Source organism: Callithrix jacchus, chromosome 6 (assembly GCF_049354715.1).
Source record: "Callithrix jacchus isolate 240 chromosome 6, calJac240_pri, whole genome shotgun sequence".
Classification (NCBI taxonomy): Eukaryota; Metazoa; Chordata; class Mammalia; order Primates; family Cebidae; genus Callithrix; species Callithrix jacchus.
Window position 1 is genome coordinate 154,338,923 of NC_133507.1, and position 25,136 is coordinate 154,364,058.

At 46.3% G+C, this 25,136-nt stretch overlaps 1 protein-coding gene and 1 non-coding gene across 2 annotated transcripts in view; both read right to left on the bottom strand.

Annotated features, from left to right (window-relative positions):
• LOC144576727 (ephexin-1-like) overlaps window positions 1–25,136 on the bottom strand; it is a 73,954-nt gene that overhangs the window by 18,184 nt on the left and 30,634 nt on the right. The window contains exons 2-3 of the mRNA XM_078328849.1: window positions 10,830–11,163; window positions 6,082–6,190 (exon numbers count right to left, since the gene is read on the bottom strand). Coding sequence (XP_078184975.1) covers window positions 6,082–6,190; window positions 10,830–11,097 — 377 coding nt within the window. The 5' untranslated portion in view covers window positions 11,098–11,163. The remainder of the gene's footprint in view (window positions 1–6,081; window positions 6,191–10,829; window positions 11,164–25,136) is intronic.
• Window positions 15,529–15,692, bottom strand: LOC118155130 (U1 spliceosomal RNA). The gene has a single exon (XR_004745353.1). It is a non-coding gene; the product is annotated as a U1 spliceosomal RNA (small nuclear RNA).

Below are 25,136 nucleotides of genomic sequence, written 5' to 3' on the forward strand. Positions count from 1 at the left end.
CTTAATCAACAGAACTTTCAGCCCAGAATTTCATATCCTGCCAATTTAAGCTTTACATTTGAAGGAAAAATAAAATTTTTTAGGAACAAGCAAGTACTCAGAGATTTTATTACCACCAGGCCTGCTTTACAAGAACTTCTAAAAGAAGCACTATACACAGAAAGGAACAACCAGTATGACCCTTTCTAAAAATACACCAAAAAGTAAAGAGCATTAACATAAAGAAGAATTTTTATCAACGAAAGGACAAAATAGCCAGTTAATATCAAACGGCAGCAACCCTAAATTTAAATCAACCAAATCTCCCAATCAAAAGAGACAGACAAAATCTAACGGTATATCCAAAGATATACATAGACTCAAAATAAAGGGTTGGAAAAAAAAAACGTACCAACCAAATGGAAAGCAAAAATAAATAAATAAAAAGCAGGAGTTGCAATTTTCACATTTGACAAAATAGATTTCAAAGCTACAAGAATACAAGGATAAAAGGATTAATGTAATAATAAGAGATCTTAACACTCAGATACATAAGACCCATAATGAGATTTAGATTCAACGAGACAACAAATTGATAACGATATCCAGGACTTGAACTCAGAGCCAGAACAAATAAACACAATAGAGGTCTCCATTTTAAACACATAAAATATGCATTAACCACTTTAAACATATAAAATATTGATCGGCCATTATTGAAACTCATTTTAGGAATGAAGCAATATTCCTTTTTCCCTCTTTTTCTTTTTCTTTTTTTCCCCTTCTTTAAAAAAAAAAAAAAAAAAAAAACCAGGGAGATAAAATATTTGGGGCTTTTCCGAGCTAAGTGCTGTAGCCTCTCTTTAATTGTTACCAGTCTTTGTGCGACGTAGGGGTTTTTATTGTTTCTGTTGCTGTTGGTGTTTTTCCTCTGCTAAATTTAGATCATGAAACCTGCCTTTCTTTTTTGTTTTTCAGACGGAGTTTCACTGTTGTTACCCAGACAGGAGTGAAATGGCACGATCTCAGCTCACCGCAACCTCTGCCTCCTGGGTTCAGGCAATTCTCCTGCCTCAGCCTCCTGAGTAGCTGGGACTACAGGCATGCACCACCATGTCCAGCTAATTTTTGTATTTTTTTTTTTTTTAGTAGAGATGGTGTTTCACCTTGTTGACCAGGATGGTCTCAATCTCTTGACCTCATGATCCACCCGCCTCGGCCTCCCAAAGTGCTGGGATTATAGGCGTGAGCCACCACGCCTGGCCCGAAACCTGCCTTTCTATGCACAAATCAAGTTTGGAGACAGAGAATGATTTCCCTGTATGAGAGCAAAAGGGACTTCAATAGGAATGGATAAAAACATTGGGAAGGTGACTGTGGAAACTGAACGAGAGATGCTCAGAATCAGCTGCAACACTTTGCATGAGGGACCCCTTATAAGAAGACAGTGACACAGGGATATGGGCAAGAGCAGGGGTTCAGTTATGCAAATGAGAGAATGGACTTGGAATGCTCTGGGGCGAGTCAAACTGGGAGCAAATAAGACAGACAATGGATGAGGACCCCAGGCATCTCACATCAGGCAAGTGGAGATGGTGGGGCGCATCCACTGTCCATGTAGTGTGCCCAGGAGAAATACATATTTTGGACTTTACCTTTAAAAGCAATAACTCAAAGCCCTCAGAACCTGATAGCCCATCTGAGGCTTTTGTCTAGAAAATGTCCCCACAGCAGGTGCATGGTGACTTGCCTCGCCATGGAGATCCAGCCCAGAGAATGTAATGGCGGCACATGGCACAGTGGAGCTGGCGGTTCCTGCTTTGGAGGCAGTCACATCAATGTGCTCCCCAAAAGCACTGTGCTCACTAAGCCACCAGACAGGAGGGGGCGCAGGTTCATGGGTAAGCTGGACTTGGTGGGCTACAAACAGGAAGGCACTCACTTCTTCCTCCAGATTCCCCACTTCGGCCAGCTCTGTAGGTTGGCACCACCTGCCTGGGTCTTGTATGAAACCTCGGGCAGGACACGTGCAAAGCTTTGCTAGCCACTTGCAAGTTATGACCAAATGGTCTCTTCTGCTGGGTATTAAAGAGAGTAGCCCAAAGCAATTTTCTGCTTCTCCCTCTCCGGGTGCAGACCCTACCATAACCAAAGCCCCTACCTCTTGCTCCATCTTCTCCCCACCCCCCAGCTGCTGTTTGGGCTCCTTAGAGATACCTCCCGGGAGGTCTCTGACTTCAATTCCTCAGCATGTGCAGAGCTCTTAGGTCGGGACTCCAGCAGGAAGCACTGTTGTGTAGACTCCTTTCCAAATCAATTAACAGCTGGCTGTCTTCCTCGAGACCCACACCTGGCTCTGAGAAGTCACACACCTCTGCCCGGCCTTTGGTGTAGATGCTTCCCTTGTCCCTGCTCAGCTCTGGCCCTCCTCCCCTTGCAGGCTGCTTCAGCCAGTTCAGCTCTAGATGCTTTCAAGTGTGAGCCAGGGTCCTGTCCCCCAGATTCCACAGATTTCCAAGTGGATTCCTTGAAGACCTCCTCATTTGACTTAAGGGGAAAGGATCCCATGGGGAAGGGTAGGAAATTCACAGCACCCTGACAACTCCCCCCAAGCAAAACCCAGTAGCCAGACCGGTCACTCTCCCATTCATTGAGTGTTAAAATGCAGATGTATTTGTGGTAAGGCATTTTTATATATAATTGGTTGGTAGCCTCTGCCCTGAGGCCTCTTCTCTCCCCAATCCCAGGCCCCTTCTTGGCCCCCTTGGACTCTTGCTCTGGCCTTGGGTCCTGGTTGTCAGTTACTTTTACTCTCGGTCCTTTTGATACCCTCCAAGGCTGGGGAGCTAAGGTGGCTTCACTGTCTCTGCTGTGTCTCAGGTAGGTGGTCAGATGTTTACAGTGTTGTTCTTGGCTCTTGGGGCTTAAGCCACATCAGAGACAGCAGGAAACGACTGCCCATTGGTATAGTCTGTGTTTTTGTCCCCACCCAAACCCTGTGTTGAAATGTAATCCCCAGTGCTTGAGGTGGGGCCTGGTGGGAAGTGTTTGGATCAGGGGGCAGATCCCTCATGTCTTTGTGCTGTCTTCGTGATAGTGAGTTCTCACCAGATCTGGATGTTTAAAAGTGTGTGGCACCTCTTACACTACTCCCTTGCTCCTGCCACGTGAGATACCTGCTCTCCTTTTGCCTTCTACCATGATTGGAAGCTTCCTGCGGCCTCCCCAGAAGCCGATGCTGCAATATTTCCTGTATAGCCTGCAGAGCTGGGAGCCAATCAAACCTCTTTTCTTTATTATTATTATTATTATTATTATTTTTGAGACAGAGTCTCACTCTGTTGCCCAGGCTGGAGTGCAGTGGCATGATCTCAGCTACTGAAACCTTTGCCTCCTGGATTCAAGCAATTCTCGTGCCTCAGCCTCCCAAGTAGCTGTTTTTATAAGCGTGTTCTACCATGTCTGGCTAATTTTTGTATTTTTAGTAGAGACGGGGTTTTGCCATATTGGCCAGGCTGGTCTCGAAATCCTGACCTCATGCAATCCACCTCTTCCTGCCAAAGTGCAAACCTCTTTTCTTAGAAATTACCCAGTTTCAGGTATTTCTTTATAGCAATGCAAAAACAGCCTAATACACTCATAATATCCAATTACATGCAAGTAAAATGGGTGCGTGTGTGTGTGTGTGTGTGTGTGTGTGTGTCCAAGGATTAATGGGCAAAGCAACCTCAGGAAGGAAATGTTGCCTTCCCACCTTGTCCTGGGATTCTGGTGAGTTGTCTGGTTCACAATTCCCCAGTGCAGATATAAGGATATGGTTTCCCTGTAGCTATCCAAGGATTTGCAGAGATTGTGAAGCTTCTAGGAATTTAGCTTAAAGAAATGATAAAGGCTGGCCATTAGGTTTTGCCACAATGATACTTATCATAGTGTGACTTACAAAACAGCAAAAAATTGAAACTGCCTCGGGTCAGAGCTTGCTTGTGCCTCCCATTTATCCACTCTCCCCTTCTTCCTCATTGATGGAACCCATTTACTGAGGGCAGAAAGAGATCTGGCTTTTTTTTTTCCTGAGATGAAGTTTTGCTCTTCTTGCTCAGGCTGGAGTGCAATGGCGTGATCTCGGCTCACTGCAAACTCCGCCTCCCGGGTTCAAGTGATTCTCCTGCCTCAGCCTCCCGAGTAGCTGGGATTACAGGTATGTGCCATCACACCTGGCTAATTTTGTATTTTTAGTAGAGATGGAGTTTCTCCATGTTGGTCAGGCTGGTCTCAAACTCCCAACCTCAGGCAATCCGCCTGTCTCGCCTCCCAAAGTGCTGGGATTACAGGCATGAGCCACTGTGCTCAGCCCAGACCTGGCTTTTTTTTTTACTTTATTTATTGAGATGGAGTCTCACTCTGTCCCCCAGGCTGGAGTGCAGTGGTGATCTTGGCTTACTGCAACCTCCACCTTCTAGGTGGAGGAATTCTCCTCCTCAGCCTCTCAAATAGCTGGGAATTCTCCTGCCTCAGCCTCTCAAGTAGCTGGGTGTGTGCCACCATGCCCAGATAATTTTTATATTTTTTAGTAGAGATGGGGTTTCACCATGTTGGATAGGCTAGTCTTGAACTCCTGACCCCAAGTGATCCACCTGTCTCAGCCTTCTAAAATGCTGGATTATAGGCATAAGACACCACGCTAGGCCCAGACCTGGCTTTTAAGTGACACACCCATTTCCCAGCCTCCCTTGCTGGTGGAGGTGGCCATGTGATCCAGTTTTGGCCAATAAGATATCAGTAGCAATGGCTGGGTGGACTTCAGGTAATCTCCTTAAGAGCAGGGCAGACCTGGCTGCTGCTGTGCCCTTCCCCTGCTGGCTTTTCTCTTTCCCTCCACCTGAACGGTGGCTGTGATGGCTGGAGCTCTGGCAGTCACCTTGACAGATGACAGATTAGAAAGCTAGAAGGAGCCTGGATCCATGCAGGCATGAAGGAGCTGTGGTCATGACCCTCCAGGCTTCTCTCACACAAGAGCCAAATAGATCTCTGCCCCGTTAAGCTGTGCTATCTTTTAAAATGAGCAGCCGAATTCAGTACTGACTGATACAATACCCCAAACCCAACAATAGGAGCACAATTAATAAATCTCAGTCCAGTCATAAGAGAACATTTTATAGTAAGAGCTCATTTTATGAAAAGAAAGTATACATAAACATATAGAAAAAAAGACTTGAACCACATTTATGACATAATAAAACCTCTCTGTCTTACTATATTACCCAGGCTGGCCCCCGACTCTTGAGCTTAAATGATCCTCTGGCCTCAGCCTGCCAAAACTTGGGATTATAGGCTCAAGCCACTGTGCCTGGCCAAGATACAGTGATTTATCTTTCTTTCCCTCCCTCCCTCCCTCCCTCCCTCCCTCCCTCCCTCCCTCCCTCCCTCCCTCCCTCCCTCACTTTCTTCATTTTTTTGATACAGAGTCTCACTCCATCACCCATACTGGAGGTTAGTGGCTTGATCTCACCTCACTGCAACCTCCACATCCCAGGTTCAAGTGATTCTCCTGCCTCAGCCTCCTGAGTAGCTGGGATTACAGGTGAGCGCCACCACACCTGGCTAGTTTTTTTTGGTATTTCGGTAGAGGCGGGTTTCACCATGTTGGCCAGGCTGGTCTTGAATTCCTAGCCTCAAGTAATCTGCCTGGCTCAGCCTCCCAGAGTGCTGAGAATACAAGTGTGAGCCACCACACCTGGCCGTGATTTTTCTATTCTATTTCTTGATCTACGTAGTATCTAAAATTTCCTAGTGTTGTGACAGGGGAGTAAGAATAGTTTGTTACTTGCACCTGTAATCTCAGCTCTTTGGGAGGCTGAGGCTGGAGGATCATTTGAGCCCAGAGGCAAGACCCCATCTCTGCCCCAAAAGTTTTTTTTTAATTACTGTACAAAACCATAGTTTTTTTTCTGAAATTGTGGAGTTGTTGTTTTCAGCATGGGCAACCAAAAGTCACTTTTTTTTTTTATAACATGACACCCTTGTAACCCCATTAAGTCTTTGCAGCAATGCCCCCTGGTGCGTCTTTCCTGCATGCCTTCCTCATGATCTGCCATCTCTTACCTCCTTTTCTGGGCTCCTGTCTGCACTGCTGTTCTCCAGGGAGGCGTTCTACTCCCGGGAATATTCAAGGTCAGGGGCTCATTTACAGATTTTCCATTGTCCTGTGAATCTGTGACATTTCAGAAAAGGAGCAAGTTAGAAGAAATAGATTGCCCCTTTTAGGGCAATTCTTCTAAGCCTAGGACAGTAGCAGCAGTCATGCTGGAAGGTGAAGAAAGTGGAGTGGGAAGGGGTGTCCACACCTCACTCCCTGAAGGGATGCCATCCCTCTGAAAGTTATAATTATGGGCCTGGCGCTGCGGCTCACACCTGTAATCCTAGCACTTTGGGAGGCTGAGGCGGGTGAATCCCCTGAGGTCAGGAGATGGAAACCAGCCTGGCCGACATGGTGAAACCCCTTCTCTACAAAAAATACAAAAATTAGCTGGGGGTGGTGGCAGGTGCCCGTAATTCCAGCTACTTGGGAGGCTGAGGCAGGAGAATCGCTTGAACCCCAGAGGTGGAGGTTGCAGTGAGCCAAGATCACACAACTGCACTCCAGCCTGGGTGTAAAAAAAAGAGAAAATTATAATTATGATATAAGCACCTTCATATACATTTACATATCCATAAACATACATACATACATAGTGGAAAAAAGATATTGGCAATAAGATCACAACCTGGCTAATGCCTTAGAGGGCAATAAAGCCATAACTATTGGTGTCATTTCTACCGGATAAAAATCATTGGCAACGTGATTTTTTTTTAGCCTCTAACAGTTCTGGGGTCCTAATGAATATGAAATAATAAGTCAAGTTACCCTCCCCTAGACAGTCTGCTTACTCAGGGATGGGATTTTTAGGCAACTCTCTGCTGTGATTTTGAAAGGGAACTCATTGTGCAGATGCAACAGTGAACGTCCCACACCTTCCAGACCCAAATCATACATCGTGACTGCAAATCATGAGTTTCCTTGGTGGTGGGGAGTGGAGCAGAGAAGCCTGTGACCCGGTGGCTGATTTTGTCTGCTCCTTCTCTTCCCCAGCCCCCACCCCATGCTCTTTCTCACCATTGAGGTCAAACAGGACATCTCCTCCTTGGATTAAGAAGCACTGAGCAGTCAAGAGAATTTGCTCCAGGTGACATGAAGGAGTCACTGTAAAAATAAAACTGCCAGGCCAGGTGAGGTGGCTCACACCTGTAATCCCAGCACTTTGGGAGGCTGAGGTAGGCGGATCACTTAAGGTCAGGAGTTCGAGACCACCCTGGCCAACATGGTGAAGCTGTCTCTACTAAAAATACAAGAATCAGCCAGGCATGGTGACAGGCACCTGTGGTCCCACTTACTTGGGAGGCTGAGGCAGGAGCATCACTTGAAACCAGGAAGCAGAGACTGCAGTGAGCTTAAATCACACCACTTCACTCCAGCCTGGGCAACAGAGCGAGACTCCGACTCAAACAAACAAATAAACAAAAAACCCCTGCAAACCTGATAAGAATGTTTATGGCTGGACATAAAGGTCACGTTTGGGGATGGCACCGTTGTGTCTGTACTGGTGTCAGCATCCTTGGCTCGGCTTGGGGAGGTCGCAAACTCAGGCTCTTTCCCTAGCGGCCCTGTTCCCCCTCCCAGCTTCATCCCAGACCCAGCCCTATACTTCCCTTTTCCTGCACCTCCAAAAGACCTCCCTGACCCCCAACCTTGGCAGGTGCAGCTGCTTTTCTTTCTGCTTGCGATGCTCTAGTCTGCCCTGTCCAACAGGGTGGCCACTAGCCACGTGTGGCTACTGTGCACTTGAAATGTGGCTGGCAAATGGGACCGAGGAGGTGAATTTTTCATTTTATTTAATGCAATTTAAATTTAAAAGTACAAACTCATATTGATTCAGTTGTTGGGAAACTTCTAAGGATATTTGGATCGATTTGGGTATGTAAATCCACTTTTCTGACTGTACATTTTATGCAGTCTAAATCCAGATCAAGTATTTCCAATGAAAATTTGGCATGCGAATTGAGAGGGGCTGCAGATATAAAATACTCAACAGATTTCAAAGACTTCATGCAAAAAAAAGAATGTAAACTACCTCATTGATAATATTCATATTGATTATTAACTACAGGATAAAATGGTACTTTTTGCATCTTGCTGGGTTAATAAAATGCATTGTTAAAATAAATTTCACCCACTTATTTGTACTTTGTAAATGTGGCCACTGGAGAATTTCAGGTGATGTAGGCAGCTTGCAGAGTATTCCTATTGGATGGCACGGCTGTAACCCCCTTCTTCATCCACAGAGGCTTTGGAGCCAGAAGGATCTGAACTCCAGCTCAATGTGTACCACACAATAGCTGTGTCTTCTGGGTAAATAGCTCAGTCTCTGTGGGCCTCAGTTGTTATTTTTGATCTGTAAAATGGGTATGATAAAAATACCCTTGAAATGCCTGCCTAGCACAGCCATTGGGTACCGGCATGAAGTCAACTGTGTTCACTCCCCTCTCTCCTCAGCCATGTCCTTACCCTGCCTTTTTTTTTTTTTTTTTTTTTAGCTGGAGTCTCACTCTGTCACCCAAGCTGGAGTGCAGTGGTGCGGTTTTGGCTCACTGCAACCTCTGCCTCCCAGGTTAAAGGAATTTTCCTGCCTCAGCCCCCTGAATAGCTGGGATTACAGGCATGCACCACTTCACAGGGCTAATTTTTGTATTTTTAGTAGAGATGGAGTTTCATCATGATGGCCAGGCTGGTCTCAAACCCCTGACCTCAGGTGATCCACCTGCCTTGGCCTCCCAAAGTGCTAAATTACGGGCATGAGCCACTGCACCCAGCAGTCCTTACCAATTTTTTAAGACTCATCTAAAATATCATCTTTGGGAAGCCTTTTCCTAACCCCAACAGAAGAGTCTGGCGCTTTGCCTTTTTCTCTCCTCTAAACTTTGACACATGGCTTGCAGTACAATGACATTACAATATTGCAGGTTCCTCAAAGGCAGAGACTCCAGCTTCCTTGTGTGAGAGTGTGATTTAGCTTTTAGCACATGAGAAATGTCAAACGTACGGAAAAGTTGAGCTTCCATGACAATAGTGTTTCCATTATATTTTTCAGGCTTAACTCAGTGCTTGATACATGATCTTGTTAATGTTTGTGGTGGACAGCAGCAGCCACAAATTCTACCACCGTTACCGCCATGGAGTGATGAAATCATTTTCCCCAACCCCTTTGGTCTGGTCTGGCCCTGTGGGGCTGGTTTGACCGATAGAACATGGTGCAGGGAACTATGCAAGGTGTGAGTCTAGGCCTCAAGAGGCCAGGCAGCTTCTGCTCTTACTCTCTCAGAACCCGACTACCACGTGCATAAGCCTGGGCCAGTCTGCTGGGGCATGAGAGACCACGTGGAGCAGAGGCCAGCAGTCCTAGCTCACAGATCACCAGAGGGATGAGTGAGGCTGTCCTCTACCACCCAAGTCCAGAAGAGCCACCAGCTGACTGCAGAGGTTACACAAACTGGCCCAGACACAGGAACCACTCAACCAGCCCCCAGAATCATGAGAAATAATAAATATTGTTGTTTTAGGTCTCTATATTTTGAGGGGATTTAGGAGGGACTGCCATTCTGGCACACTCAGGGTACATATAGTCTGGTGGCAGTGGCTGTGCCCCCAGGGCTGGGAAACTGTCACACATTCTGCACCCCCTGCAGGCTCCCTGTCAGCCACAGGAGCAAGTCACAAGGCAAAGAGTCTGCACCCCATTTGTAAAGTTTTCTGAACTTTACAATATGTATATTTTGAGCAGATAAAATGTGATAGGCACTGGCCTTAAAGATTAAGAAGTCTTGTTACAAATCTATTCCCAAGGTTGTAATCTCACTTATTTTCAGGGCAGCAGAAGCTCTGGCCGTGGTAATGACACTGAGAGAACAGGACGGAACCTCACCTCTGAGAAAATTCACGTTCCCAGATGAGCGCTAATTTGGACGGCTCAAAGCCTCCTTCCTAGAACGTATGAACAGTGGGTGGGGGGTGTGCTTTGTTGAGTTCCAGAACAGGAAGTCGTTTTTCAATAGAAGCCAGTCTAATTGTATAATTTGGTCAACACTTTCTCCTAAGGACACACGACATCATAGTGGAGGAATTTGGATTCTTTAGATAATGGTTTTAAAATGCGCTACCCTGTTGAACATGTCCTTGGTAATTTTATTTTATTTTATTCTTTCTTTTTTTTTCTGGTGACAGAGTTTTGCTCTTGTCACCCAGGCTGGAGTGCAATGACACAATCTAGGCTCACCAACACCTCCGCCTCCTGGGTTCAAGCGATTCCCCTGTGCCAGCCTCCCGAGTAGCTGGGACTACAGGCGTGCACCACCACATCTGGCTAATTTTGTATTTTTAGTAGAGACGGAGTTTCTTTATGTTGGTCAGGCTGGCCTCGAGCTCCCAATCTCAGGTGATCCACCCGCCTCGGCCTCCCAAAGTGCCGGGATGAGCCACCGTGCCCGGCCTATCCTTCGTAATTTTATTTTTTTATTCTTTATTTTTATTCTTTTATTTATTTATTTGAGACAGAGTCTTGCTCTGTTGCCAGGCTGGAGTGCAGTGGCGCCATCTGGGGTCACTGCAACCTCCACCTCCCAGGTTCAAGTGATTCCTCTGCCTCTGCCTCCCAGATTTTCAACACCACTTACTCTTTCTCATTTGATGAGGACCTTTCAGCACTGATGACTCCAACCAATATAAGAGAACAGCCGTGACAGCTGTCCCTGACACTGACCTGCCAGGCAGCTGGGGTTCCGTGTGGGGCTGTCTCTGGCCCTGGTTTTGCTTCTGCGTCTTATGGAGCGGTTGAAGATGGAATTCCTCTGAATTGGGATGTGGCGGTGAAGCTGTTTGTCTTGGATCTCCTGGTCAGCTCGAGAAGTCTCTTCTTTTTCTGAGAGTAACTCAGGTTTCACCTTGGCTGGTTCGTTATCAGTGTTCCGCTGATCACTTCCTGATTTCCTCTGGGTCTTTTTCACATCCTCAGATTCCTTGGTCTCCATGGATATAGAGCCAGCTGTTTCTAGCAGAACAACTGGAGGCCAGTGACTTTCCCAAGCTTCTGAGTGCTTTAGAATAGAAAGAGAACAATTTTCAGTTAAAGTCACCAGGCAAAGTGTTCTGTTCAGACTGTGGAGTTTCACTCTCATTCTAATTTGAGGAAATGTGGGCTAATCTGCACATCCTGGCATCCATGTCTTTGCCACTGAAAATTACAGCTTAATCTCTACAATTTGGAGGCATTCATGTATCATTTTATAATTGTGGTTTGTTTATATTATTCATAGGAGGCACTTTTAGGGGGAAATGTTTAAAGTGGCTTGCAAAACTACATTCAAGTAAACACTTCTTAAATAATTCAAGAGAAAAAGAGAAGCAGAAATAGTCGGGGAATTCCAGGAGAGCATTAAGAGGGACCATAAATGTCCAGACAGGAAAAGAAAGTCTCAGAGGCCGGGCGCAGTGGCTCACGCTTGTAATCTCAGCACTTTGGGAGGCTAAGGTGGGTGGATCACAAGGTCAAGAGTTCAAGACCAGCCTCACCAAAATGGTGAAACACTGTCTCTACTAAAAATACAGAAAATTAGCTGGGCATGGTGGTGGGTGCCTGGGTGGTGGGTGCCTGTAGTCCCAGCTACTTGGGAGGCTGGGGCAGAGAATTGCTTGAACCCAGGAGGCAGAGGTTGCAGTGAGCTGAGATTGCACCATTGCACTCCAGCCTGGGCGACAGAGCAAAAAAAAAAAAAGAAAGAAAGAAAGTCTCAGAAGATGAGAAAGGACTGTTGGCTGGTGCAAGGTCTCACAATGGTAAGTTTAGACATGGGCAAGCTTGAACCCCAAGAGGGCAAACTTTGCCATCAGCTGGCGGCCAAGTCTAGTGGGTGCATTAGTGGCCTCTCTGATGGAATGACATGTGGCCTTGGTGGGAAATAAGGTCTTCTCATCCCACAGCCACCCTGCCATGGGCTGGAGAAACAGAATGGTCACCTCCCTCTAGGGAGACCATATAACGTATCATCTGAACTAGGACAATTTTCACAGGAAAAGGGCGATAGGATAGGAACACACCTCACCGCCCTCCTGACACAGACCTCCTTCTAGGGCGGGGGTGCTCAGGGTGAGGGACTGTGTAAACCCTCTGGGTGGGTCTGAGCTGGTGGGACAGCATGCTAGACAGAGAAGCCAAGCTAGGAATTCTCAGTTCTCTACCCATCTGAGGGCTTGAAACCTGGGGTCCCATGGACTCCATGGAGGTTTTGGGGGTGCAAGGCTGTGTATGAGCGTATGCATTTTCCTGGGCTATCGGTCCAGAGACTCTGTCATGCTCTCAAAGTGGTTGGAGACTCGGCCAAGTGCCGACCTGCAATCCTAGCACTTTGGGAGGCAGAGGTGGTAGCTGGGATCACTTGAGGTCACGAGGTCAAGACCAGCCTGGCCAACATGGAGAAACCCCATCTCTACTAAAAGTACAAAAATTAGCTGGGCGTGGTGGCGCATGCCTGTAGTCCCAGCTTCTTGGGAGGCTGAGGCAGGAGAATTGCTTGAACCTGGGAGGTGGAGGTTGCTGTGAGTAGAGGTCAGGCCACTGCACTCCAGCCTGGACAACAGAGTGAGACTCCATCTCAAAAAAATAAATAAATAAAAATAAAAGTAAAAATACAAAAAAAAAGTTTGAAAACTGAAGGAAGCTTAAGAGCCACCGCTTTTGCCCATGTCTTCCTTGGTAAAATGGGGAGCATGGAGGGCTGGGCTTCAGACGCCTCCTTTCCCGCTGCACCCCTCCTCTTACCCACGCCTCTTCCTCTGGAGTCCCTCTGAGTTCCCAAACCCCTTCTTCTCCACCCGCCAGCCAGCCCCACACTGTTGATCTGGGGCAGGCAGGCAGTAGAACAGCCAGTAGTTTGGGTTCCCTACCGGAGGCAGAGAGTGCCTTCTTAACCTAAGACCAGAATCAGGACTTTCTGAGTAGGGGGATTTGAGGACTGAAGACCACTCTGGTTCCTAGAATCAGCTACTTACAACACAGGTTTGTGTTAGAAGGCTTGGCCTGGGATGGCGCCTCCTTTCCCACCTGCTTGCAGAGCTGGTCCTGTTTTACTAACCACCTTCCCAATAAATTATCGGCCAGGCAGAAATGAGCATTAAGGTACTCAGAGGTTGCCTCAGAGCAGCTGGGCCACGTGCAGGGCACAACCTGTGCTCATGGGGACCTGGGCAGTGCCTTCCCCACTTCGGTCAGCTGGGGGACCCAGCAGTGCCAGACCCTTCTGGTCACGGCCTCTGTTTCCTGATCCACGAAGTTGGATGTGCACTGCCTCATGGGATGAGAGGAGCTTATTCTCTACCAAGGGATGGGTGAAGCCCCTTGCAGCCGAGAGTAACGCTGCTATTTCAGGTGGCCAGAGAGGACTGTGCAGTGGCTGGGAGGTCACACTTAGGTTGGACCATTAATACGCACCATTCCCGGAGTGCCTGGGAGGACGACGCTTGTCATAAATGTGGCAAAGAACCTACAGCTCCAGCGAGATGGGGTGATTTTCATTCACAGAAAGTTTAACCTGAGTCACTGAGGGATGAGGTCACAGTAAGAGAGAAACCATTCTTGAGCCAGCAAGGGGGGAGGGGGAGGGGAGGAGGGAGGGGGATGAGGACGGGGAGGAGGAGGGGGGCTTCCATTCTGGCCAGATGATTGGGGACCCCTGCCTTTGCTGTGGTTGGGAGCCTGGCTGCAAGGATGGGCAGAGACTCGAGAGGGATGAGGTCACCATCATCACCCAGCTGTCCTCTGAGGGCCTGGGGGCAGAATGGGAATGAGGACCACAGACAAGGATGGCCTCGAGCTCAATGTAAGGCGGAGACCCACAAGTGTCCGAGCTCCCCAAAGCTGGAGGGGCTGCCAGGGGGGCTGACGTCCCTGTCACTGGAGCTGTCCAGGTGGAGTCTGGAGCTCAGTGGGGCCCGCCTGCCCTGGCATCTCCTTCTCTCTTCTTTCCCCGGCCCCTGTGCCTACCAGCTAACCCATGCTCTTGTATTGAGGCTGCTCTCAGCAAAGAGCTGGACCTTTAGACAGTGATGGGCAGGGGTCCTGTGGGGTGGGAGTGGGGTGGATGATATAGGAATTCATTGCGTTTTGATGCCAGTCTGTGGAGGCCTCTGACTGCTGGACTGACTGAGGAGCTCACCCAGCAAACCCTGTTGGTGGCCAGGGGCCCTGGCAGGTCCTGGGCAGGAGGCACAGCATCCCAGGGAGGAAGGCACAGGGCAGGGTAGTGGGGACACAGAGCCCGTCCTGAGGGGGATGGCACACAGGTGAGTGCCTGACCAGGTCGGGGCTGCAGGGAGGAACGGGAGGAATCACGGGTCAGTGCCTTGTGGTGGTTTTGGGAGCAGTGGATAAGGGAGCTGGCCCACAGCTGTAGCGGGCCTGGGTGCCTGGTGGAATGCCGCTCCTGGTCTGGGAAGCAGGAGTGAAGCCAGATTTGGGTCAGAGCACGCTGGTTTTGGAGTGTTGGGTTCAGGTATCTCCCAGGAGAAAAGCCTGTGGGCAGAAATCCCTAGCCCAGGCCAGAATGACTTACTAACAGGCATCTTCCAGGTCTGACCAGGGGACCCCGGGGCCTCTGTGCTGTGATCCTAACATGGACTTTTTCTTTTTTTGACTTTCAAGGTTGTTATTATTTTTATCATTATCATCATCATTATTTTAGGCTGCATCTTAAAAACTTGAGAGGCCGGGTGCAGTGGCCCACGTCTGTAATCCCAGCAAACTGGGAGGCTGAGATGGGGGGGATCATTTGAGGTCAGGAGTTCCAGAGCAGCCTGGCTAACATGGTGAAACCCCGTCTCTACTAAAAATACAGAAACAAAACAAAAAAGTAGCCGGGTGTGGTGGCAGGTGCCTATAATCCCAGCTACTTGGGAGGCTGAGGCCCGGAAAGCAGAGGTTGCAGTGAGCCGAGATCACACCACTGCACTCCAGCCTGGGCGACAGAGCAAGACTCCGTCTCAAAAACAAAACAAAAATGAAACAAAACAAAATAAAACTTGAGGTATAATTTATTCTTTTTATTAGTTTTGACAAACACATTCAGTGCATGTAACCACCACCGCCAAGAAACAGAACAGCTCCCTCCCCCGTCAAAGTCCCCTTGTACCTGCTGAGGTCAGTTCCTGCCACGCCCCCAGCCCCTGGAAAACACCAATCAGAGTCTTGGTTTGCCCTTTCCTGTCTTATAGGTGGAGCTGGTGGTCTGTCACTCTTGCTGGAGTGGAGTGGTGCAGTAAGGGCTCATCTAGGGCTTACAGCAGCCTCGACCTCCTGGGCTCAAGCCATCCTCCCACCTCAGCCTCTGGAATAGCTGGGACCACAGGCACATGCTGCCATGCCCGTCTAATACTTGTATTTTTTGTGTTTATTTTATTTTTTTAAACAATCGGGGAAAGGACAAACGTAGTCCCCCATTACCACAAATTATGCAGCCGAGTTTCCCATACTTGGAGAAATTGCAGGGGTCAGCACATCTGGAGTGCAATGGATAAGCTTTGCCCTGGGAAAACCACCTTCATGATCATGGTATCTTCCCTGCCAGGTAAGTATGTGCTTGTATTTTTTGTAGGGATGGGGTTTCACCATGCCACCCAGGCTGAGTGTCTGGCTCTGTAGCCTGTTGTGCCACGTTCATGGCTCAGTGGACATTGCCTGTGTCAGCGCTGACCACCAGCATTTACTGTGCGGTGTCAGGGGTGCGGGGACCCCCACATGGTAAACCACCAAGGGCACTGGGCCAGGAGTCAGGGGACCTGGGTTCGAATCTCCATTTCCAGCTGCCTGTAATCACAGGCTTAACATCGGGTAGGTCAGGGCCTCAGTTTCCTGTCCAGAAAACATGGGGTGGGTGGGTGTTCTCAATTTCTAACTCTCAAATTCCATGATCCAGGGAGGCTCAGAGTCCTCAGAGGGATGTGCATGATACCATAAGAGTTGGGGGGATTGTTCTCCCTGAAATGAGGAGGCTCGGAAACCCTGAAAAGCATTCCCAAATCTTAACGTATTTGAGATGATTAGACACACACACACACACACACACACACACACACACGGAGAGCTCGTAAAACTATCTGTAAAACAATCTTAATTCTGCTGCAATTGTCAACTATTTTAGGCAAATGTGCTCTACGTCTGGAATCTTTTTATAATTGCCTTGATTCGTCTATATCCATTAACTGCCGGAAAACCCAGCAGCTTCCCCCACCCCAATCTCCTGATGTTCCCTTAAGTTCCTCTGCGGCTTTAGACCCATGGCTTTCTATCCCATGGTGACTTTAGGGTGGAGGAGCCTGGGCATAGCTTGGTGATTGAGGGAGGGTGCAGCTCATGGCGAACTTGCATTCATTCATTCATTCACGCATGCATGCATGAACACCCCCTGAGCACCTGCTGGCATGGGACTCACATCTTCATTTTATGTCTGTCCACATTCTCTCCTTAACAAGCTTCCTTAGGGCAGGACTTGGTCTGTTTGGGTCTCTGCTGTCCCGATGCCAGCCACACAGCAACACTCTGTAAACATTTTTTTACAGCAATAGATGAATGGATGAGTTACCCTAGCCAAGCCTCACAACTTCTGCATGAGTCAATGTGATAATTACCTCCCTCCCCCACCACTTCATAAATGAGGCAGCTGCCACTCTCAGAGCTGTGATTATCTGGCCAAGGTCACATGGCTGGCAAATGGTGCGGCAGGGGCCACACTGCAGCTATCTGATGCATTTGTTGGGCGATCTGTGATGTATGTGGTCAAACGCTGCTGTTGTAACTGTGGGCTGAAGGCAGGCCTGGGAGAATCAGAGGCAGGAGGAGGCTCTATTCGGCTGTCTCGGTGTGAGTTATGCGGCTTCAGGCACAGGAGCTGAGGTGACCCAGTCCTGGGCTGCATGAATCAGTGTGTAAATCAGTGGCCTGGGAGGTCAGGACACATGGGGACAAGGAGGTGGGGAGCTGCGGGGAGCTGGTTGCAGGCTCAGCTGTAGCAATCACCAGCTGTAGTGGAGGAAGGCACAGTGCCTGTCGGGAGGGGCACAGTGGGTGTGGAGAGCTGAGGTTCCTAGACTGGGCTCTCGTTAAATCACAGATTCTGACTCAGGAGGTCCTGGGTGGGGCCCGAGATTGCATTTGTTTCTTTCTTTCTTTTTTTGAGACAGAGATTTGCTGAAGTCCAGTGGCACCGTCTCTGCTCACTGCAACCTCTGCCTTCCAGGTTCATGCAGTTCTCTTGCCTCAGCCTCCCAAGTAGCTGGGATTATAGACGCCTGACACCAGGCCAGGCTAATTTTTTTTTTTAAGTAGAGGTGGGGTTTCACCATGTTGGCCAGGCTGGTCTCGAACTCCTGACCTCAAGTGATCCCAGCCATTTGCAGCAGCATGATGAGCTTGGAATGGATGAGCTTGGTTGGGGTTTCTGTATGTGGTTAATAAGCCATATACAGAAAGACAATTACTGCATGATCTTATATGCAGAATCTAAAAAGTCAAACTTTTAGAAGCAGAGAGAACAATGGTTGCCAAAGGTGGTGGGGGTGAGTAGGGAGAATGAGGAGATGGGGGTCAGAGGGTAAAACCTTTCAGTTATAAGATGAACAAGTTCTGGGGATCTAACATATAGCCTGGGCGGTGAGAAGTGTGTTAATTTGATTGTGATAATCACATTGTATACCTTGAACATATTCTGTATTTGTCAATTAAATATCTTTAAAAGTTATATACAGCATTTATAAATCAAAAGGCAAAAACTACATACAGCAGGAAGAAAGAATAAATCAAGTGATGGAGGCAGTGTAAGATACAGAGTAGGACTCTTTCTTTCTTTCTTTTTTTTTTTTTTTTTGAGACAGAGTCTCGCTCTATAGCCCAGGCTGGAGTGCAGTGGCATGATCTTGACTCACTACAACCACTGCCTCCTGGGTTCAAGCGATTCTCCTGCCTCAGCCTCCTGAGTAGCTGGGATTACAGGCATGCACCACCACACGCAGCTGATTTTTTATATTTTTGGTAGAGACGAGGTTTCACCAGGTTGGCCAGGCTGGTCTTGAACTCCTGACTTCAACTGATCCAGCTGCCTTGGCCTCCCAAAGTGCTGAGATTACAGGCATGAGCCCCCATGTCCAGCCAGAGCAGGACGTTTTCTGATGTTCTGGAATTACTGCTAAGGCCAAACAGATTTCTGCTGCAGCTTGAGTCTGCCGGCAAAGAGGGATCACGGAGGGCGGCATGCCCCTGTGGTAGTCTCCACTCTCAGATAAAAGAGGAGGAAGAATGGAGGAGCTTGGCCCTTTGGGGGTGCTGTAGCCCATGCAAAGAGGAAGCCGGCTCCAAAGAAGCCCTGGAAAGGCCTAGGGGTCCCTGTAGGAAGGAGAGGCTCCCAGCTGGAAGCTCGAAGGGCTGTGGCACCCACGGGCCCAATCCAGAGTCCTGGGAGAGGGTGCCGAGATCTGGGAATACACTGCACGTGGGAATGGAGCTGGCTTTGGGCTGGAGGATTTCCGAAGGTAGGACCTGCTGGAAGACTTTGGTCCATGGGGCTCAAAGGGATTGTAGCTTGCGTGTCCTTAAAGGAAATGAGCCCCCTCAACCTTATCTTTGTTCTCCATGGTCTTTGGAGCAGCCCTTGTACAAGAAGACCCTGGAGTTCCCCGAGGGTCCTTAGAACCCAAATGGGGACTGACCAGGTGACCACTGGGCCAAGCAATAGGAGGGCCAAGCAATAGGAGACCCAAGCTGGAGAAGGAATTGCAAGCAGGCAGGTGCCCCCAGGGCCAGAGGCAGATGTGGCCACTCCTCTGGGAAGGATGGTCTCCCGTGTGTGTGTGTGTGTGTGTGTTGTGTGTATGTGTGGTGTGTGTGTGTGTGTGTGTGTGTGACAACCTCAAAGGCCCCAGAGGGATGCCTCCTACCACGGTGAGCAGCCGGCCCAGGAGGAGAGCCTCGGCTGGATGATCCCTGCTCCCTCCCCCACCACTAAGGGAGGAGGGGAGGTGAGGAGGGTGGCTCCAAGCCAGCTGCTTGCCACTCCCCAAACAGTCTGCAAGTAGAGCTTTGAACAATATGAGATTGAACTTTGGAAAATTGGAACGTGGCTGAAATGAGCAAAGGATATAAACAGTGTACAGGAAAGTCGATACAAATCACCCTTAAAATCTTGTGAAAAGATTTTCAGCCCTGTGCCCTGGAAGAGGAAAGAAAATCCAAATCACACTGAGATGTCTTTTTCACTTGCTATATTGGCAAAAACTCAAAAGAGTAATTGGTGCAGCCCAGGGCAGGAGGCAGCCGCCATCCCTGCTGGTGGGAGTTTACATGGATTCCAGCCCCACGGGGCAGTTTGGCAATGCCTGTCAAAGTAAAAATGCAAATACGCGTTGACCCAGCCATCTCCCCCGCAGGAGTTTGGCCCCTGGATCTGGCTGCACTGTAGGGAGTGTCCTGGGTGCAGGTGACTCACTGCAGCATCATCCTGGAGCCAGTGACTCATGGCAGCATTGCTCAAGGGCGAGCAATTGGAAGCAACAGGGATGTCTCTTAACCAGAAACTGGCCTCACAGATGAGAAAATTCTAAACGTTTTCACAAATGGGAGACGATGCAGTTGTAAAAGCCAAAAAGAGGAAGTTGAGTCAACAGTACTGGTCAAGAAAGGACGCTAGGATACAGCAAGAACAAAGCAACAAGAGCGCGTTTGGTATGTTCCTATCAGCATAAAGAGGGAAAGGTATTCAGATGTATTCAGATGTGCCTAAGAACTTCCGGAAGGAGTTGTGAGAAATTAGTATCAAAATTAGTATCAATGGTTACACACACACACACACACACACAGACACACACACACCTAAAATTAGATTAAATCAGATGAGGGAGCCTGGATAGTTGGGGAGTAGGATTGGAAGGAAGAATTTAAGGCAGGAGAATTGCTTGAACCTGGGAGGTGGAGTTGCAGTGAGCTGAGATTGTGCCCCTGCACTGCAGCCTGGGCAACAGAGTAAGACTCTGTCTCCAAAAAATAATAATAATAATAATAAAGCTATGCCAGAGTATAATGTATTCAACAATTAAATACGCCATTTGAGAAGAAAATGGCTATCACAGAACCTTAATACAAAAATGAGTCTATTCTAAAAACTAAAGGAGACAGGGAAGTTCTGGGATCTGGACAGCAAACCTCCAAGACCCCTGCTATGCAGCACAGAAGTGAGTCCGGACAGAGGGAAGTTAGTAGCCATGATGGGGAAACATAAAGCTGTTTTATACGTGTGCTTTCAAAAACTGGGGTTTCCCAAAGATTCAGATACGAAATAAGGATGAACAGTTCAATGAGATGTTTTCTTTATCAAAATGTTTTCAGAGTGATTTACTTAATAAAATTGAGGCAATGTCATAGTCATTAGAAAATCTTAATACAATATAGCACATTGGTAGATCACATGACAAAGTCAAATACCAATCCCCAGCAAAAAGCCTTTGAAGATAAGACTAGAAGGAAAATTCACCATGGTACAGAAGAGACTGTGTGCATTTCAACATGGTAACAGTTAAAAATCAGAGGCGTTCCCAATAAGAGTATGGTTCTTGCTTGCATCCTTATTAACATGTTTCCAGAGGTTTTGGGCAGCATAATGAGACATAAAACAAATAAGTTATCAGAAAGAAATCTAAATAATTTGTAGGTGACCTGACTTGTATACCTAGAAAACCTCAAAGAACCAATGAAAACTACTAGAACTACAAATAATTCAGCCCAGGTCCTGAATAAGATAGACTCACTGCATGTCGACAAAAACAAGTTAGAAAGTGGAGAGATTCCAAGTATAGTATTGTAGTAACAAAGCCAGAACACACAGGATAATTGTATTAATAGATATAAACAACCTATCTAAAGGGAAAACTTGAGGGATGAAAGGAAGCTTGCATGTTTAGAGAAGCCTGGGATTTTCTTGGATGAGAAATTGAAATATTAAAAATATATCAGTTAATAGTTAATACCAGTTAATATTTACACTTTTAGTGCCATCCCAATGGAAAAAACTGATCAGACTGTTTTGATAAAACGATTATGAAATTCATCTGCAGGATAGACAGCCAAGGTTAGCTCAAACTTTTTGAGCAATATAGATAATAAAGAGAGACTTCTTCCAAATATCATTAAATGTTACAATAATAAAAGGAATGTGTATTGGTACAAAGTAGTTGATCAGGGAAACAGAATGGCCAGCCCAGAAATAAATTCTTATCTCTAAAAATGTTATTTTATAGAACAGGCACCACAAATATAAAAAAAAAATGGAAGGGCTACTGAACCAGACAAAAGTCACAAGAAAAGAAAATTATAGTCCAACATATCTTATTAATAAAGAAGAAAATGTCCTCAACAAAACACTAGCAAACTGAACACAGCAATATATGAAAAGGATTATATACTATGACCAAGTAGAATTTATCCCAGGAATGCAAGGTTGGTTTAACATGCAAAAATCAATTAATGTAATACACCATATGAATGGAACAAGGAACAAAAACATGATCGTCTTGTTAGACATAGGATATCAAATAGCATTTGACAAAATTCAGCAACTCTTCGTAATAAAAACATTCAACAAACCAGGTATAGGAGAAAATTTTCTCAAACCTGATGAAGGGCATCTATGAAAACTACACAGCAAACACCATATTTAATTGTGAAAGACTGGATGTTTTCTCTTAAGATCAGGAAGAAGGCAAGAATGCCCACTTTCACCTCTACTATTCAAAATTATAATGGAGATTATAAGGCCCTTAGCCAAGAAATAAAAAGTCATTCAGATTGGAAAGAAAGACATAAAATGATCTCTATTTGCAGATAACATAATCTTGTATAGAGAAAATTCTAAGGAATCTAGTAAAAAATAAACAAAATCAACCCCAGAAAACTATTGGAAGTGATAAACAAGTTCAGCAAAGTTTCAGAATACAAGATCAATATACACAAATTAATTGTTTTTTTTTTTTTTTTGAGATGGAGTTTCGCTCATGTTACCCAGGCTGGAGTGCAATGGTGCGATCTCGGCTCACCGCAACCTCTGCCTCCTGGGTTCAGGCAATTCTCCTGCCTCAGTCTCCTAATTAATTGTATTTTTATATAGTAGGAAGGATCAAACCAGAAATGAAAATGGAAAAAAATCCATTTATAATATCATCAAAAAGAATAAAGTACTTAGAAAAAATTTAACAGAAGAAGGGCAACACTTAGATGCTGAAAATTATAAAACATTATTGGAAAAATTAAAGAAGACCTAAATAAATAGAAAGATATCCCATTTTCATGGATCAGAAGAATATTGTTAAGATGGTAATACTTCCCAAATTGATCTCCATATTCAACAAAACTTGATTAAAATCCCAGGTGGCTTCTTTGCAGAAACTGATAAGCTGATCATAAAATTCACCTGGAAACTCAAGAGACCCGCGCCGAAACAATCTTGAAAAAGAGCAGAGCTGGACTCACACTTCCTGATTTCAAAACCTACTACAAAGCCACAGTAATCAAGACAGTGTTGTACTGGCACAGGATATAGGTCAAGAGATATAGGATTTAGGACAAGTTTCAAGATGTAGATCAAGAGAACAGAATTGTAAATAAACTCATGCATCTATAGTCAAATGAATTTTGACAGGTGCTAAGACCTGTCAATGGGAAAAGGATAGTCATCTTCAGAAAATGGTGCTGGGACAACTGGGTAGCCACATGCCAGAGAATGAATTTAGATTCCTACGTCACATCATATACAAAGATTAACTCAAAATAGATAAAAACAAACAAACAAATTAACGACATCAACAGCAAAACTAGTTGTAAGGGCTAAAACCATAAAACTCTTAGAAGAAAACTTAGGGCTAAATCTTCTTGACACCAGAGTAAGGTAATGGTTTCCTAGATATGACACCAACTGCACAAGCAACAAAAGAAAATAAATTGGACATCGTCAAAATTAAAACCTTTTGTGCTTCCAAGTGCACCGTCAAGAAAATTCTTGACTGGCCATGATGGCTCACACCTGTAATCTCAGCACTTTGGGAGGCTGAGGTGGACACATCATTTGAGGTCAGGAGTTCAAGACTAGCCTGGTCAACACGGTGAAACCCTGTCTCTACTGAAAATACAAAAATTAGCCAAGGGTGGTGGTGTGCACCTGTAATCCTAGCTATTTGGGAGGCTGAAGTGGGAGGATCACTCGAGCCTGGGAGACAGAGGTTGCAGTGAGCTGAGATCGTGCCACTGCACTCCAGCTTGGGTAAGTGAGACTCTCTCAAAAAAAAAAAAAAGAAGAGAAAAGGAAAGAAAAGAAAAACTTCGCAAATCATATACCGGATAAGAATCTTGTCTCTAGAGCATATAAATAACTTGTACAACTCAATAACAAAAAAAAAATTAAAATATGGGGCTGGGAACAGTGGCTCACATCTATAATCCCAGCACTTCGGGAGGCGAGGCTGAGGTGGAAGGATCACTTGAGCCCAGGAGTTTGCAACTAGCCTAGGCAACATGGCAAAACCCCCTATCTACAAAAAAATGCAAGAATTAGCTGGAAGTGGTGGTGCACACCTGTACTGTAGTCCCAGCTACTCAGGAGGCTGAGGTGGGAGGATGACTTGAGCCCAGGAGGCAGAGGTTGCAGTGAGCCCAGATCATGCCATTGCACTCCAGCCTGGGTGATAGAGCGAGACCCTGCTTCAAATATACATTTACCCATATATGTATATGCACACACACACACACGCACACATGTGCGTGTAAATATAAATAAATATATATTTTTCAGATCCTTTGCCCATATATATGTATATATGTATTTTCAGATCATTTGCCCATATATAAAAATTGACGTTTCTCCACAAGATATAGGAAGGCTAATAAATACATGAGAAGATGCTCAACATTATTAGCCACCAAAAATGCAAATAAAAGCCACAATGAGATACCACTTCACACCCACCAGTGCTGGTGAGGATGTGGGGAAATTGGGATCCTCATGCCCTGCTGATGGGAATGTAAAATGGTCGGGGCATTTTGGAAAATAGTCTGTTAGTTTCTCAAAAGATTCAACATAGAGTTACCATATGACTCAGCAATTCTCTTAAGCATGTTCTTAAGAGACATGAAAACATATATCCACACCCAAAGTTATACACGTTTATAGCAGCATGAGTCGTAACTGGCAAAAAGTGTAAACCCCGCAAATGTCTGTCAACTGATGAATGGGTAAGTAAAACGCGATCTGTTCATACAATGAAAGATCATTAAGCTATAGAGAAACTTTTCACACACGCTACAACATGAAGGAGGCTTGAAGACATTCTGTTAATGAAAGAAGCCAGTCAGGGAGAACCACGTATTGTATGACTGCATTTATATGAAACATCCAGAACAGGAGACTCCACAGAGCCTGGAAGCAGATGAGAGGCTGCCCAGGACTGGTGGGCTGTGGGAGCTGCAGAGTGAGTGACCGCAAATGGGGATGGGATTTCCTCTGGGAAGGTGAGAAATGTTCTAAAATGGCGCAATTTTGTGAATATACTAAAAACATTGAGTTGTACACCATGAATGAATAAATTGTGTAAAATGTAAATTTATCTCCATAAAATTGATATTAGGTTGGGTGCAATGGCTCAGTAATCGCAGCACTTTGGGAGGCCGAGTTGGGTGGATCACTTGAGATCAGAAGTTTAAGACCAGCCTAGCCAACATGGTGAAACCCTGTCTCTACTAAAAATACAAAAATTACCTGGATGTGGTGGTGGCTGCCTATAATCCCAGCTACTCAGGAGGCTGAGGCAGGAGAATTGCTTGAACCTGGGAGGTGGAGGCTGCAGTGAGCTGAGATTGCGCCATTGCACTCCAGCCTGGGTGATGGAGTGAGCCTTTGTCTCAAAAAAATTTTGATACTAAAAAAATAGAGGGATATCAATAGAAGTTTTGAACACTGGTTAACAGTTGGGGGAAAATATCAACTTAAGA